Source organism: Mustela putorius, unplaced genomic scaffold (assembly GCF_011764305.1).
Source record: "Mustela putorius furo isolate JIRA1106 unplaced genomic scaffold, ASM1176430v1.1 tig00000759_pilon_pilon_pilon, whole genome shotgun sequence".
Classification (NCBI taxonomy): domain Eukaryota; kingdom Metazoa; phylum Chordata; class Mammalia; order Carnivora; family Mustelidae; genus Mustela; species Mustela putorius.
In genome coordinates, this window is record NW_025421467.1 from 8,780,931 (window position 1) to 8,794,475 (window position 13,545).

Below are 13,545 nucleotides of genomic sequence, written 5' to 3' on the forward strand. Positions count from 1 at the left end.
GCTCATAGAGAATAGGGGATGGGTAAATGGGTAAATGAAATGAAATGAAATGAAAATGAAAGGAAAGAAAAAAAACCTATGAAAAATCCTACAGTTAACTTCATTCCTGATGTTAATGAAAGGGACTGAATACTTTTGCCCTACTCTGGGGATTTGAGGCAAGGATGTCTGCTCTCATCATTTCTATTCAATATGTTACTAGAGGTTAGAGCCAGTACAATAAGGTAAGGAAAACAAAAGGCATATAGATTGCCAAGGACAAAGTAAAACTGGTGATTCAAAGAGCAGTGATCTACACTGATAGTTCAACAGCTCAGGTCAACTCTATGTCCCAAAGACCGAAGACCTAAGCTTGAAACTCTCCTCTTAGAAGAACACAATCGAAAGTGATCAGCTATAATATCTAATTGCCACAGTCATCTCAAGACACAGTTCCACATGTAAAGTACCTAACATTTAATCACATTTAATAGGAAATATTTTCAAATGACGAAGCACTAACTCCCAGTGAGTAGTTTTCACTACCTCACTACATTTTAGCAGAGGGCACTGGGATCTGCCATAAAAATTTTAAGGGGCTGAACAGGCAGTAAGTTTACAGGCTGCCTTTTCAACAAAGAAATACAACAATACTGTCTTTCAAAACTTCCTCCTTGGAAGAAAAATCTAAGATTACTACATTGGGCTAAGAATTTTTAGAACTCCCCTTTCTGAAGTGTTTTCAAAAGGCATGAGCTATACATACATTCTCTTCCTCCAAAACACACACACACACACACACACACACACCAATTTCTAACAAAAAAGTTATTACTGGTCTCAGGGCCCTCTAGGCAAAGACTACCAGGAACACACTAGTAATTGAACAAGAGGGGTTTATTACTTGTTGCATTTAGGAAGAAAACACACCATGGGAAACCACACGGTGTCTTAAAAAGACGGTGTTGGAAAGAACTGATACAGGATATGGTCCTTGGTTGAATAATCCGGGGATGAGTCTAAGGAAACAAAAGTTTGCTCTCAATGGACTGCTGTCAGAAAGTGGAGACAATTCTTAGACTGGGTATCTCAATAAATCTTATCTTTGAGTTAGGGTAACCAAAATTCTAGTCTCTTTGGGAGACAAGAATGAGGCTAAATCTGTAATTAGCAAAGAAGTCACAGTCTCTCACTTTGGTCATGAGAGGGTGCTTGGGATTTTTCTAAGCGGTAGACTAACCTTGCTTTTGTCTGAGTTTAGAAAAAATTATCAAGTGGCTTTACTTTGTCTTATTTTATCAGTCTCTGAGTAACCTGGCCTGAGGTTGGTATTTTGAGTGAGACTGAAAAATATGGCCTAATTGTGGTGCCAGGCCAGCTTCTGAATATTAAGGGCTGCTTTTTTTTCTTTCTTTTTTTTTCTTTTCTCATTAGCTTAAACCTATTTTCAAACTAGGCTCCAAAAAACCTTTAGATGCTCACTATTAAAATAAAATCTAGTTTTAAAGAACTAAAATGTCATATTTAAGCAAATGCTCCAAAATAGGAGTCCTAGACATTTTGCTCAATAAAGTCCAAACCCTTTTGTTTGAAAGTTGCCGTAATATTTTTGTATCGTTTGGCCCATGATATGTTTGAACCACATATGTTTGGAGGTCTTACTTTAGAATTTAAAAATCAGATTATTTTCACAAAATGCTTTTGAATTATTTTTTTCAAAATACTTTTTCAAAACACCATCTCAGTTAACAGTGCTGAGAAATACAAAAGATCAATTTTGGCACCATCAGTGGCTCATCTAAAAAGAGCAATTATCCCAGTAGTCATTCTTCTTACCAGCTGAGAGTCTGGAGAAGGAAAAATCTTGAGTTTTGTCCCATTTTCTTTGTTCTCATTCATCAGTTCCATAAGAATGTAAGATTGTGCCAAGTTCTAAAAGAAAGCAAAAGTAAAAAGTCTTCTGATTCGGCTGTCATATGCCTCTGATTCTATGGAATAAATGGTCTCTTCAACTCTCAATGTCATCTAGCAGAGCAAAAAATAATTTTAAGTTTTAAAAAACCTGACTGTGCACATTTCACATTTAATAGATGTCCGTATTATGGACAGAACCACAGTAAAACAGAGAAGGACTTCCAGAAGCACTGTGCAAAAATGAGGCATATATATGTAAGCAGCAATGGCTACAGACAGCCTAAAACAAAAAGAAAATGGAAATTTCTAGGCGAACCTTCAGCAGTCAATTGCTAGTTTACAGGTGTGTGGGTAAATATAAATTAATTAAAGTTATCTTTTACATTTTACAAAGATTCCTGATGGCTCTTACCTGCATGACTGCATTAAAAAAGCAAGTATTTCCTAAATTTGAAATTCCTTTCACAGAAGGTACACTGCTGCCTTTTCGTCCCTTCTTTTTTTCACCTGTTTCACATTTTTCCTCACAAAGTTTTAGGATTCTAGAAAATGCACCTAAGTTAGAGAAAACATAACTGTCATAAGACATAAAATCAAATATATACATAATAATAATATTATATGTAATAATATATAATATACATAATTTGAAATAATTTGAATACATTAATTAAGATTTTCCCCTGAATTGGTGTCCCTGAAGGGCAAGAATACAAACACAAATAAATATCTCCAGTTTGTATCTTACTGCTATATATTTATACTCCATACAACATTGAGGGATATATTCCAGATGAATTACATAGTTAGGTATAAAAGAATAAAGTAAAAAAAACACGAAGAAAACATCCAGATTTCTGTTCCTAAATACCATTCCTAACTAAAAGAAATGAAGACTCCTTGAGGAAAAGGCTGATTCTACACCTTGGACAGCAAAGAAACAAAGTAAGCCTATAACATTTTTATTGTGCCAGAAAATAAGGAAGTGCTCAAAAAAAGTGATGAGTAGGTCAAAAATACACATGCACCATTCTGAACACATTTCCACTGGTCCACTCTGGGACAACCTGAATATGAAAATAAAGAAGGGTTGTAGTAGTTTACTATTCACTGAACATAATGAGAATGGCTCAGAATCAGTAACAGGTTTTTTTTTTTTAATTGGAGGAAAAGGGAAAACTCTTCCATACAAGAAAATGCCAACTAATATACAGAAGAAATACTGGAATTGTAAAATCACCATATAATAGCAATTTTTTGTATTTTTCTTGCAACTTTTTTATAAGTTTGAAACAACAAAATAAAAAGCTTAACAAATTAGAACTATATTATAATATAAAAAGTAAAATGCCTATATGTATGGTATATAAGTACATGTTTGGGGTTCACTGGTTTATATAGTTAATGAAGATATGAAAATTATATCAATTCATCATGTTTCAAAACAATTCGAAAAAGAACAATTTCTAACTTTTACAAACTGACATGATCACATCTATTGAACAGCAAATTACTTTCTGAATCAAAATATAATTTGAGGGGCACCTGGGTGGCTCAGGTCAGTTAAGCAGCCAACTCCTGATTTCAGCTCAGGTCTTGATCTCAGGATCATGAGATGGAGCCCCATGATGGGGTCCATGCTCAGCGTGAGTCGGCTGGAGATTCTCTGCCTCTCCCTCTGCCCTCCCCCCACTTCTGTTTTCTCCCTCTCTCAAATAAAATTTATTAAATCTATTATATATATACAATTTGGAACAGGAAATTTCCAAGTTCTCAAATCTTTTGGTTTTAACCTAAGTATTCTTTTTCTTTTTTTAAAAGATTTTATTTATTAGAGAGAGAGAGAGAGAAATCACAAATAGGCAGAGGGGCAGGCAGAGAGAGAGAGAGAAGCAGGCTCCCAGGACCCTGGGATCATGACCCGAGCCAAAGGCAGACGCTTAACCAACTGACCACCGAGGGGCCCCTAACCAAAATATCATTTTTAAATTCCTTTCATCCTTCAGATTTTGTAGTTCTTTGCAACTATGTGTTTTATTCATCTAATGTGACATACTGCCTTGCACTGCTAATTAATTTTTAAATATTTGACTGTCTCCTCAGTCAGACTGAGGGAGATCAGAAAATGTCTCACTACTGCTCTTTCTGCCATAAGGGTGTAATGTTGGAGAGATCATATATAAGAAAAATTCAATATAAATGAAAACATACCAGATTAAACAGGTTCAGTAGCACCTCAGCCCTCCGTGTTTCTGATGTGTTCTTAAGAGTAAATAAGTTAAGACACCCCTCCCATCCTGCCCTTCGACATAACAGCACTGAGGGAGAGGAAAGGGGCTGGAAGTCCCCCTCTTTTCAGGAACAGAAGCAGAAAGCAAACACCATAAAAAGAAAGTGTAATCTAAGGTAGGACAGACTGATGTTATACGCATCCTGTTGGTTCAAATAAAGCTTGACTCAGCACTTGTGAATTTTGCCAAAAAAAAAAGGCATCCATTAAGGGGGGTTAATAAACTTTCTAATAAGCTTTTCATAAGGATTAAATGCAGAACGACTATCTGCAAAGCACCTGGCAAGGTAAGCACTATGTAAGTAGGTGAAAACAGCCTAGAGAGTCTACCCAAAATTGTTACTTGTGCCAAAACCCATACCTTCATAAGCGATACTTCACATCCATTGTTTATCTGCCCTCACTTTTTTCTTCTCTTTAATCATTTCCTGTAACTTCCTGGGTTTTTGCCCTCAAGCTTAGCTTTTATTTCTAATCGATTTTCAGAACTGCTAATATGAGTCTTGCCTTTTATATTGACTGTGTGGTTTTCATACCTCATTGAGGAAAATGAACGGTGGTTTCTAAGGGTTTTTTTCATTAAGTAAATCTACTGCATGGAAAAGATTTTTCTTTTTTCTTTTTTTAAAGATTTTATTTATTTATTTGACAGACAGAGATGACAAGTAGGAAGAGAGAGAGAGGAGGAAGCAGGCTTCCTGCTGAGCAAAGAGCCGGAGGTGGGGCTCGATCCCAGGAGCCTGGGATCATGACCTGAGCCGAAGGCAGAGGCTTTAACCCACAGAGCCATCCAGGAACCCCGGAAAATATTTTTCTTTCATGTCTTAGCAACTTTTATCCATGATGTAATATTTTCCCATAAACCCTATTACCCATTTTTTCCCTTTGTATCTGTTGGTTTATTCTTTTTTTCTTTTTTTAAGATTTGAGAGAGTGCGCACACACACAAGCAGGCAATAGGGGCAGATAAAGAGAGAATCTTAAGCAAACTCCCTGCTGAGCACAGAGCCTACACGGGGCTCGATCCCAAGACCCTGAGATCATGACCTAAGCTGAAATCAAGAGTCAGACTGCTTAACTGACTGAGCCAACAAGTTCTCCTGTTGGCTTATTCTTTAAACATGACTGGTTGTTACAGGATGTCTGTGTCCAGATACTGAAGAGTTGTTTTGGACTCTGAACCCTGGAGTTCTGAATTAACACAGAAAAGAACTAGCAAGATAGATGTATTCTCCTGTCTTTCATATATTAAAACAAGTAATAATTAAACTCCATACTAGAACTTGGGGGGCAAAGGCTGGTAAAATCAATAGAAAGGTTACTCAAGGGCAGAAACCAGGCACACAGAGAAGGAAAAGCAGGAAAAAGCAAGACAGTATTCAAGCCTGTAACTGGATGTAAAATGAAAAATGAAAAAAGCCAGTCAGTGGTTAAGAAGCACTGCACAAACAAGAGGAGGCCCCATATGGCCCCTGGCTGGCTGTGCACATGGGAGCCATCCACCTCGTCATTACATCTGAGATTCCAAGTCGAGCCTAGAATCAGCTGGTCTCAGCTCTCGTTCTTGCTGCTGCCACTAGATGGCTTCATAGTGACTTTGAAGAGATTTCAGATGCTAGAGTAATTAACAAATCTTTTTAGGCAAGGTTGTTACTCTGATTTTACATTTAAAAAACACAGTCTCCAACAGGTTAACTGATTTGCCCAAAGTCATATGATAATCTTTTGATTATAAATCTATCGCCATTTTACCACCTAATTTCTTCTCCTGATTTATGTACAATGAGAAGAATTATAAAAGATAGGAAGGCAAGCGTCTTACATACCAAGGTATATACAACCCTGAACAAAACACTCCTCAAAAGTACTTCCTTCAGTTAAAGCTGCCAGAATTTTTTTTTTTTTTTTTTTTTTTGCTTATTAACATGAAAAAAATGTTGGGGAAAATAAACTGCAGATGATACTAATGTATATATGTAGTATATATGTCTATATGTGTATCATATATACTATATATGCTAATCATATATATGTAATATTTTTCATATTTTTGTATTTTAATACATTAATCGTTCACTTGAAAAATACTTCCAGAAATAAATTATACTTTATTCTTACAAGAACAAATAGCATTTTTAAAAACTGTAACATGCAAATGATTATGTATCTGTGTACCACATTACCCATCAGTTTTCAAAACATCTGGGATAGCATCCTAAAGTAAACAATGTTCATAAGACCATCTGGACAAAACTGCGGGCAAAAAAAAAAAAGCATAAACATATGGAAAAACAGATTTTACCCTTCCCTTCAGCAGTAAGGGATGACAAATGTCGAACCTAGATATATCCACGCTTCACTGTGCGATGCTTTTCAGCACCACCTGGCTCTCCATGCAGAGCCACCAAATATGGACAGCGCTGCCAGAAAGAACATAGCCACAGGGCAATCGCAATAAAAATAGTTTATTTCATGGTTAAATAGCTACTTCACACAAGTGGCAAGGGTCTGTTTATTGACTTCTACATGTAAGTCTGTGAGAACATATTCACAATTGTGCTGTTAGACTTAAATATTACATAGATCAGATAATTTAACTAGAAAATAAAATGACATTTTCTAAGAACTATTTAAATGTGCTTAATTTTTTTTAAGATTTACTTATTTATTTGAGAGAAAGAGAGTGTGTGTGAGTGCTGAGGTGGGTGGGTGTAGAGAGAGGGAGGGAGAGAATCTCAATCAGATTCCCTGCTGAGAGCACAGCATGACACGGGGCTTGGGGCTCCATCCCTGGACCCTGAGATGATGACCTGAGCTGAAATCAAGAGTCAGACACTTAAATGACTGAGCCACCCAGGCACCCCTAAATGTGTTTTAAAGTGCAAGTTTTTTGTTTTACTAAACAGCGCATTTATAAAATGTAACAATTCAAATACAACTGATTTATTAAATTTCTGTTGTCTCAGGTACTATATGAGCCACTATGTGCAAGTGTTTATATTTGATTGCTTATGACTGATGAGTGTAAAGACTGATATACAGCCAACATAGAGATACTGAACCTCAGATTCATAACATCTTAGCAAAACTTTTAGCAGTTAAGTATATATGCTCACATTTGCTCACTAAGAAAGTATCAGCTGAGAATTTAAGATTCTAGTTTAAGAGTATCTGACCCGCCTGGATGGCTCTGTCATTAAGCATCTGACTCTGCCCCTGACCCCTCAAATAAATCTTAAATAAAACAAGGGCATCTGAATCAGTCTCTCAAAAATTTGACATACTGACATGTGTGTGTGTTTTAATAAAGAGTAATGCATTATTAATGAGGAATGATTACCGATCATTTTGTTTATAGAGACAACAATGCTTTCTCAATCTGGCAGGGATTTCAGGTCATTCTCACTTTACGAACTCTTCCTTTATAAACGCAGAACTAAATGCATTAAGGACTGAACTTCAAGGTGTTCTGAAGTACAGTATAATTAAAAGGATAAGGCTGGGGTTGCCTAGGTGGCTCAGTGGGTTAAAGCCTCTGCTTTCAGCTCAGGTCATGGTCTCAGGGTCCTGGGAATCTCTGCTCAGCAGGGAGCCTGTCCCCCCACCCCCCCGGCCCCGCCTGCCTCTCTGCCTACTTGTGATCTCTGCCAAATAAATAAATAAAATCCTTAAAAAAAAAAAAAAGAAAGGATTAGGCTGTTACAGCAATAACAAAAAAGACAAACTATACAAAATTTGATTACCAATGATTTATTTTGTTCTCAACTTTTACCTGAACCCATGAAATGCCCATAATTAGAAAGATTCATCAAAGATTTTCAGGGTTATAAGGTTATTACATCAAAAGGGATTTACTCTAGCTTACCCTCCTTATCTTTTTATATTACAACACTGTCATCAGATACTGTACTTTCGTAATAAGATAAACATAGACCCAGAAGACAGAGAACATCAAGAGAAAGCTTCAGGCATTCCAGATATAATTATTAAAGCTCTTTTAGATCTCTGTCGTTTCCCTTTAAGCCTTGAATCTGAGTACTCAAAGAGTTTCTGGTTAACTGAATAGACCTGATAGGTTCTATAGATACCTCAGGTCTTGCAAGATAGAAAACTGGGTGATCACAGAACCAGAAAAGAAAAAAATTTTTTTTTCTTCAACGACTTGGCTAAGACTATCTAAAAAGTAATCTTATGTAGCTCAAATTTTCCTATCACAAATATGACCCCAATACAAAGTTCCTATGATTTTTTAAAAATCAAATTTAAAAATATCAAACCAAAAAAAAAATAAAAATTAAAATTAAAAAAAAATAATTAAAAAAATATCAAACCAGACATATATTAAAATGTAATGTGCAAGAAATTGTAGGTGAATATCTTTATAATCGCAGAGTATAAAAGCCTTTCAAAGCATGGCCCAAGAGACTAAAAAATCTTTACAGGAAAGATTGATGGATCTGGTAATGATGACATTTAAAACTTCAAACTTCATTATTGCCAAAGAATAAAACCCCTAAAAACTGTAAACAAAGCTAAATACAGGAAAATAGGGATTCTTGTCAACTATACCCTCTGTATAATCTTTCTGGAAGGCAGCATTACAACAGTCATCAAAATTTAAGGTGTGTTTCTCAACTGTCCAAAATTCAAAAAAAAAAACTACCTACAGAAATAAAGAGCAAGTACAAAGAGATGCAGCTTTCATGGGAGAAAAATGAAAACAGTGACTAGTAAATTTGTTGCCAAGCAATATTTTTTTTCTGTTATTACCATTTTATTGTAATTTAACACATTTCTCTGGTATTTAAATCAAATGGAATTTGAAAATATAATGTATTATTTGCCTCAGGAGTACAGGTCTGTGAATCAACAGTCTTACACATTTCACAGCACTCACCAAAGCACATACCCTCCCCAATGCCCATCACGCAGCCACCCCATCCCTCCTACTCCCCTCTACTCCAGCAACCCTCAGTTTGTTTCCTGAGATTAAGAGTCTCTTATGGTTTGTCTCCCTCTCTGGTTTTCATCTTGTTTCATTTTTCCCTCCCTTCCCCTATGATCCTCTGTCTTGTTTCTCAAATTCCTCATATCAGTGAGATCATATAATAACTGTCTTTCTCTGACTATTTCACTTAGCATAATACCCCCTAGGTTCCATCCACAGCGTTGCAAACTGTTGCCAAACAATATTAAATGTCTACCTTTTCTTAAAGTTATAAATATTTTTAAATTACCTTGGTGATTTGTAAATTACTTTGGTTAAACCAAAAAGGGAACCCTGGTGATTCCTGAATTTCCCACGAGCACAAGGAAAGTAAACTTATTTTGTAAATTGCTTCTTTAAAGGAAGAGTTTGAGAGCATTATTATATCTGATAATTGCCCCCACTGTAGAGATGATGATGAAATTAAGGCACACAGTTTTTAGTGACAGGAGATTCAAACCCAGGCAATGTGGCTTCAGAATCCACAAATTTAACCACTATTATCTACTATTTGTCTGGGTAACAATGGTTTATAAGGTTAATAAGTTGATAACTTAAGACACGAAATGCTAGTGGTGATATGAAAGAAAAGGCCACTACTCTTTAGCAAAGGCTGGATGTAATCAATTGCCAGATGTCTTTGGTGTGAATTTATACCTTATTAAAGTTTATAGCAGCCTTCTCAAAGGGTTCCTAAAAAGAATTAAGCCCTAATGCCCGAGGCACTCACTGTATACAATTAACTTCTGTGTATTCACAAAGGAACTAGTTAGTACTATCTTTGAGAGAACTGAGAAAATAGTCACTCAGATAATTTTGTGTTCTGTAGTTTGGATGGAGAGCTGTGGATTTTTATCCCTAGGGGTAATAAGTTATTTTTAAATGCCCAACATCTTTTTGTCCCTAACCTCTTTTACACAGGAAAGTTAACTATTTTTAGTACTTATTTTTGAAAATTCAAATAAATTTATGAGATGTTTGATGGTCACTTTATAGCAAAACAAAATGTATTCCTTTTTTACAAAAAGCTATAAAGTACCACATTATATTCAAATTGTTACTATAAAAGGGCACAATATTATTTATCCTCAGACACATTATTTCAGATCTCAAACATGCCAAAAAAAAAAAAAAAAAGATACAGCAAACTTATTCCTAATAAAACTGAAAGAACCAACATAACTTGTATCTTTTTATACCAAAAGCATAAGCTTAATGAATTTAACAGAATATATTTCAGGCCCTCTTTAAGCTCTTTGAAAGTGGCATCCCCCCGTATTAAAAATTATGGGCCAATATTACTCAGAAAACAATATGGGATTGTCAATCATCCATCTAGTTCATAAAAAGCAAATCAATATTCAATGCTATTAGTTTTTCAGGAATACCTATCTATATTCATTAAGTAATTGTAGAATATTTACAAGATATTTACAAGACTATCAAAGTGACATATCTCATGAACCTGAAGAGAATAGTGACCCACTTTTTAATAATACATATTTCTTGGTTTTCACAGTAAAGTTTTCTTGCTTTTTTAAAAATCTTATATGTGACCTTATTATATGGGGATTTTACTTGTTTTCAATTTTCTGGTATGTGTTTGAGGGGGAGATGTAGACAGATTTTTTTTTTTTTTTTAAAGCAAATCCTAGCATCAGATGTGAAATCTACACAGCTGTAAGCATTCTTCTGGGAACCTGCACTGGGGTTTCCTCAACTGCCTAATGCAATTACCTAAACCAGTCATGTAGTATTAATGTAATTTGCCCATTTCTACAGCTGAAAAGTTTAATCTTTGAAGAGTAAAAAGAAAAAACTTGTCTGCCCTGCTACTCCTGTACCTTGGAAGCAAATAATAATTACTTCACCTGTCTATTTTCAAAATTCCACAAACTCTTAGTGAACCATTAGCCTCAGAAAATCTTCAGTCATATTAAATTGATACTGCCACATGACTGAGTAGGCATATATATATATATATATATATGCATTTCTGTCTATCTCCATGTTACTGTTAGTGATTTTTCTAAAATACAAAACTAATTATTCAATTCTCCACTTAAAATCCTTTAGTGGTTCCTAACTGCCTACAGGATATACTCTAAACTTACAAGGCCCTTCAAGATCTGTTTCTACCTACATCTAGTCTAACCCCCTCACCACCCCCCAGCTGAAAAAACTCAACCTACAGCTCTATAGAATTCCCTGAACAAATCAAGCTCCCTTATCAATGAGCTATTTCCTCCACCTGAACATACACCCCTTTCCTCTTTGTCTACCTAATTTCTACATATCCTTCAGCTCCTCGCTCTGAAGGCTCTTGCTCTAGGGGCACCTGGGTGGCTCAGCCAGTTAAGCATCGGACTTTGGCTCAGGTCATGATTTCAGGATCCTGAGCCCTCACTCAGTGGGGAGTTTGCTTCTCCCTCTCTTTCTCCCCGCCCCCCAACCCTGCTCATGCACCCACTCCTCTCTTGCAATAAATAAAACTAAAAAAAAAAAAAAAAAAAAAAAAAAAAGCTCTGGCTCGAAATAAAAATAGCCAGCCTACATTCACTACTACTCAGAAGTATCCTCATAGTCCCCTGCACTTGTACCATCACAGCAGTACGTAAGCAATCATTAACCAATTAAGTGTGATTTGGCAATATCCCTCACTTGACCAGAAGATCGATAATAGCAGAAACAGAAATAGATCTGTTTCATTCACTATTGTATCTTCGATATCTAGCACAGCATCTGGCACAAGGTAGAAGCTCAAGTATAATAAAAGCTGAATGAATAAATAAGATAATTTTGAGATTAATAGGGCTTTTTTGGTGAAAATGCAAAGCTTTTCCTACTTCTTCAGTAAAAACTCATCACATGCTAGCTCAGTTCAATTCAGCAAGTATTTACTGCTTAGCCACACTGAGAGTCAAAGAGAATATAAGCCAGGGTACAATCCTCAAGGAACGTGCAGTTTCATAGAAAGACACATAAAGTGGGTAATGAACATTAAGGAGAGCACGTGATGTAAGGAGCAGAGGGTATTATATAAGACTGAGGAATCGGGGCGCCTGGGTGGCTCAGTGGGTTAAGCCGCTGCCTTCGGCTCAGGTCATGATCTCAGGGTCCTGGGATCGAGTCCCGCATCGGGCTCTCTGCTCAGCAGGGAGCCTGCTTCTCTCTCTCTCTCTCTCTCTCTCTCTCTCTCTGCCTGCCTCTCCATCTACTTGTGATTTCTCTCTGTCAAATAAATAAATAAAATCTTTAAAAAAAAAAAAAAAAAAAAGACTGAGGAATCACTGAACTCTACCTCTGAAACCAATATTACATGTTAATTAACTGAATTTAAATTTAAAAAAATTTTTTTAAAAAGACACACATACAGGAAAACTAAACACCACAAAACCTTGTGTTATTAGATTCTGAAGTATGCTGCACAGAAGTAGGAAAGATAAGGTAAAAGACTGGGACAGTGTCCTTGAAGTAGGGTGTGAGCTGAAACTCAGGGCAAAGAAGGTTGAAGACAGAAAATGCAGACAGAAATATGCTAGTTCAGCAGTTCTAAAAGTGGATCTGAAGACACTCTCTTCCTTTCCCTGGTCCATAAGGTCAAAAGTATTTTCATAATAAGTCTAGGACATTATTTGGGTTTTTTTTTCCCCCTTCCATTCATTCTCAGTTATATAATGCAGTTTTCTAGAGAGTAGACACCATGGTATCATTGACTGAATACAGAAGTAGTTAGGAGAATGCAACTATTTTTATTAAGCTAGACACTAAGGAGCTTTACAAAAATGTAAAACAATGCCTTTTATTAAGTTTGTGTTGCTTTACAAAAAAGTTATCTTTCCTTAAAACATTATTTGTGTTAACATGTCATGGAAATTATTGCTATTTTTAAGTGATTTAATAAATACTGTAATTTTTTACTTTAATTTCTAATGTGATCAATATTGATAGCTATAACCTACCCAAGCAAAACGCTTTAAGTCCTCGCTTATTTTTTCAGAATCTAAAGGGCTACTGAGACCAAAAGCTGAGATTCACTGAGCTGGTGGTATTTACAAATGGTTGGGGCATTGGCTGAGATTCTCTGCACAGAGTAGCTAAATTAGATGTATTAGAAACAAAACTGTTCAGACTGTAAAGTACAGGTACAGGCTTTGCTCAGCAGTTATTTTTCTTAGAGCAAAATATAAACAGAATCCTTTAAAAACATTCTTATCTTCCCTCCTAAAACACAATTTAGTTTCATATTTTTGTTAAATTACCATATACATTTTTATATTTCTACAGTCTTCACAATTATCATTTAAAATAGTTGCATAATCATAATCAGCATTCCTACAAACCTCAACAGAACTTTCAGATCTGGTTTTTAATG

General features: G+C 35.7%; 1 protein-coding gene across 5 annotated transcripts in view; it reads right to left on the reverse strand.

Moving 5' to 3' along the window:
* The window catches only part of USP45 (ubiquitin specific peptidase 45), a 73,799-nt gene that overhangs the window by 39,589 nt on the left and 20,665 nt on the right, over positions 1–13,545 (reverse strand). For all 5 annotated transcript variants that reach the window (XM_013063815.2, XM_045084257.1, XM_045084255.1 and 2 more), the window contains exons 6-7: positions 2,306–2,448; positions 1,816–1,911 (exon numbers count right to left, since the gene is read on the reverse strand). In XM_013063815.2, the coding sequence (XP_012919269.1) occupies positions 1,816–1,911; positions 2,306–2,448 (239 nt within the window). The remainder of the gene's footprint in view (positions 1–1,815; positions 1,912–2,305; positions 2,449–13,545) is intronic.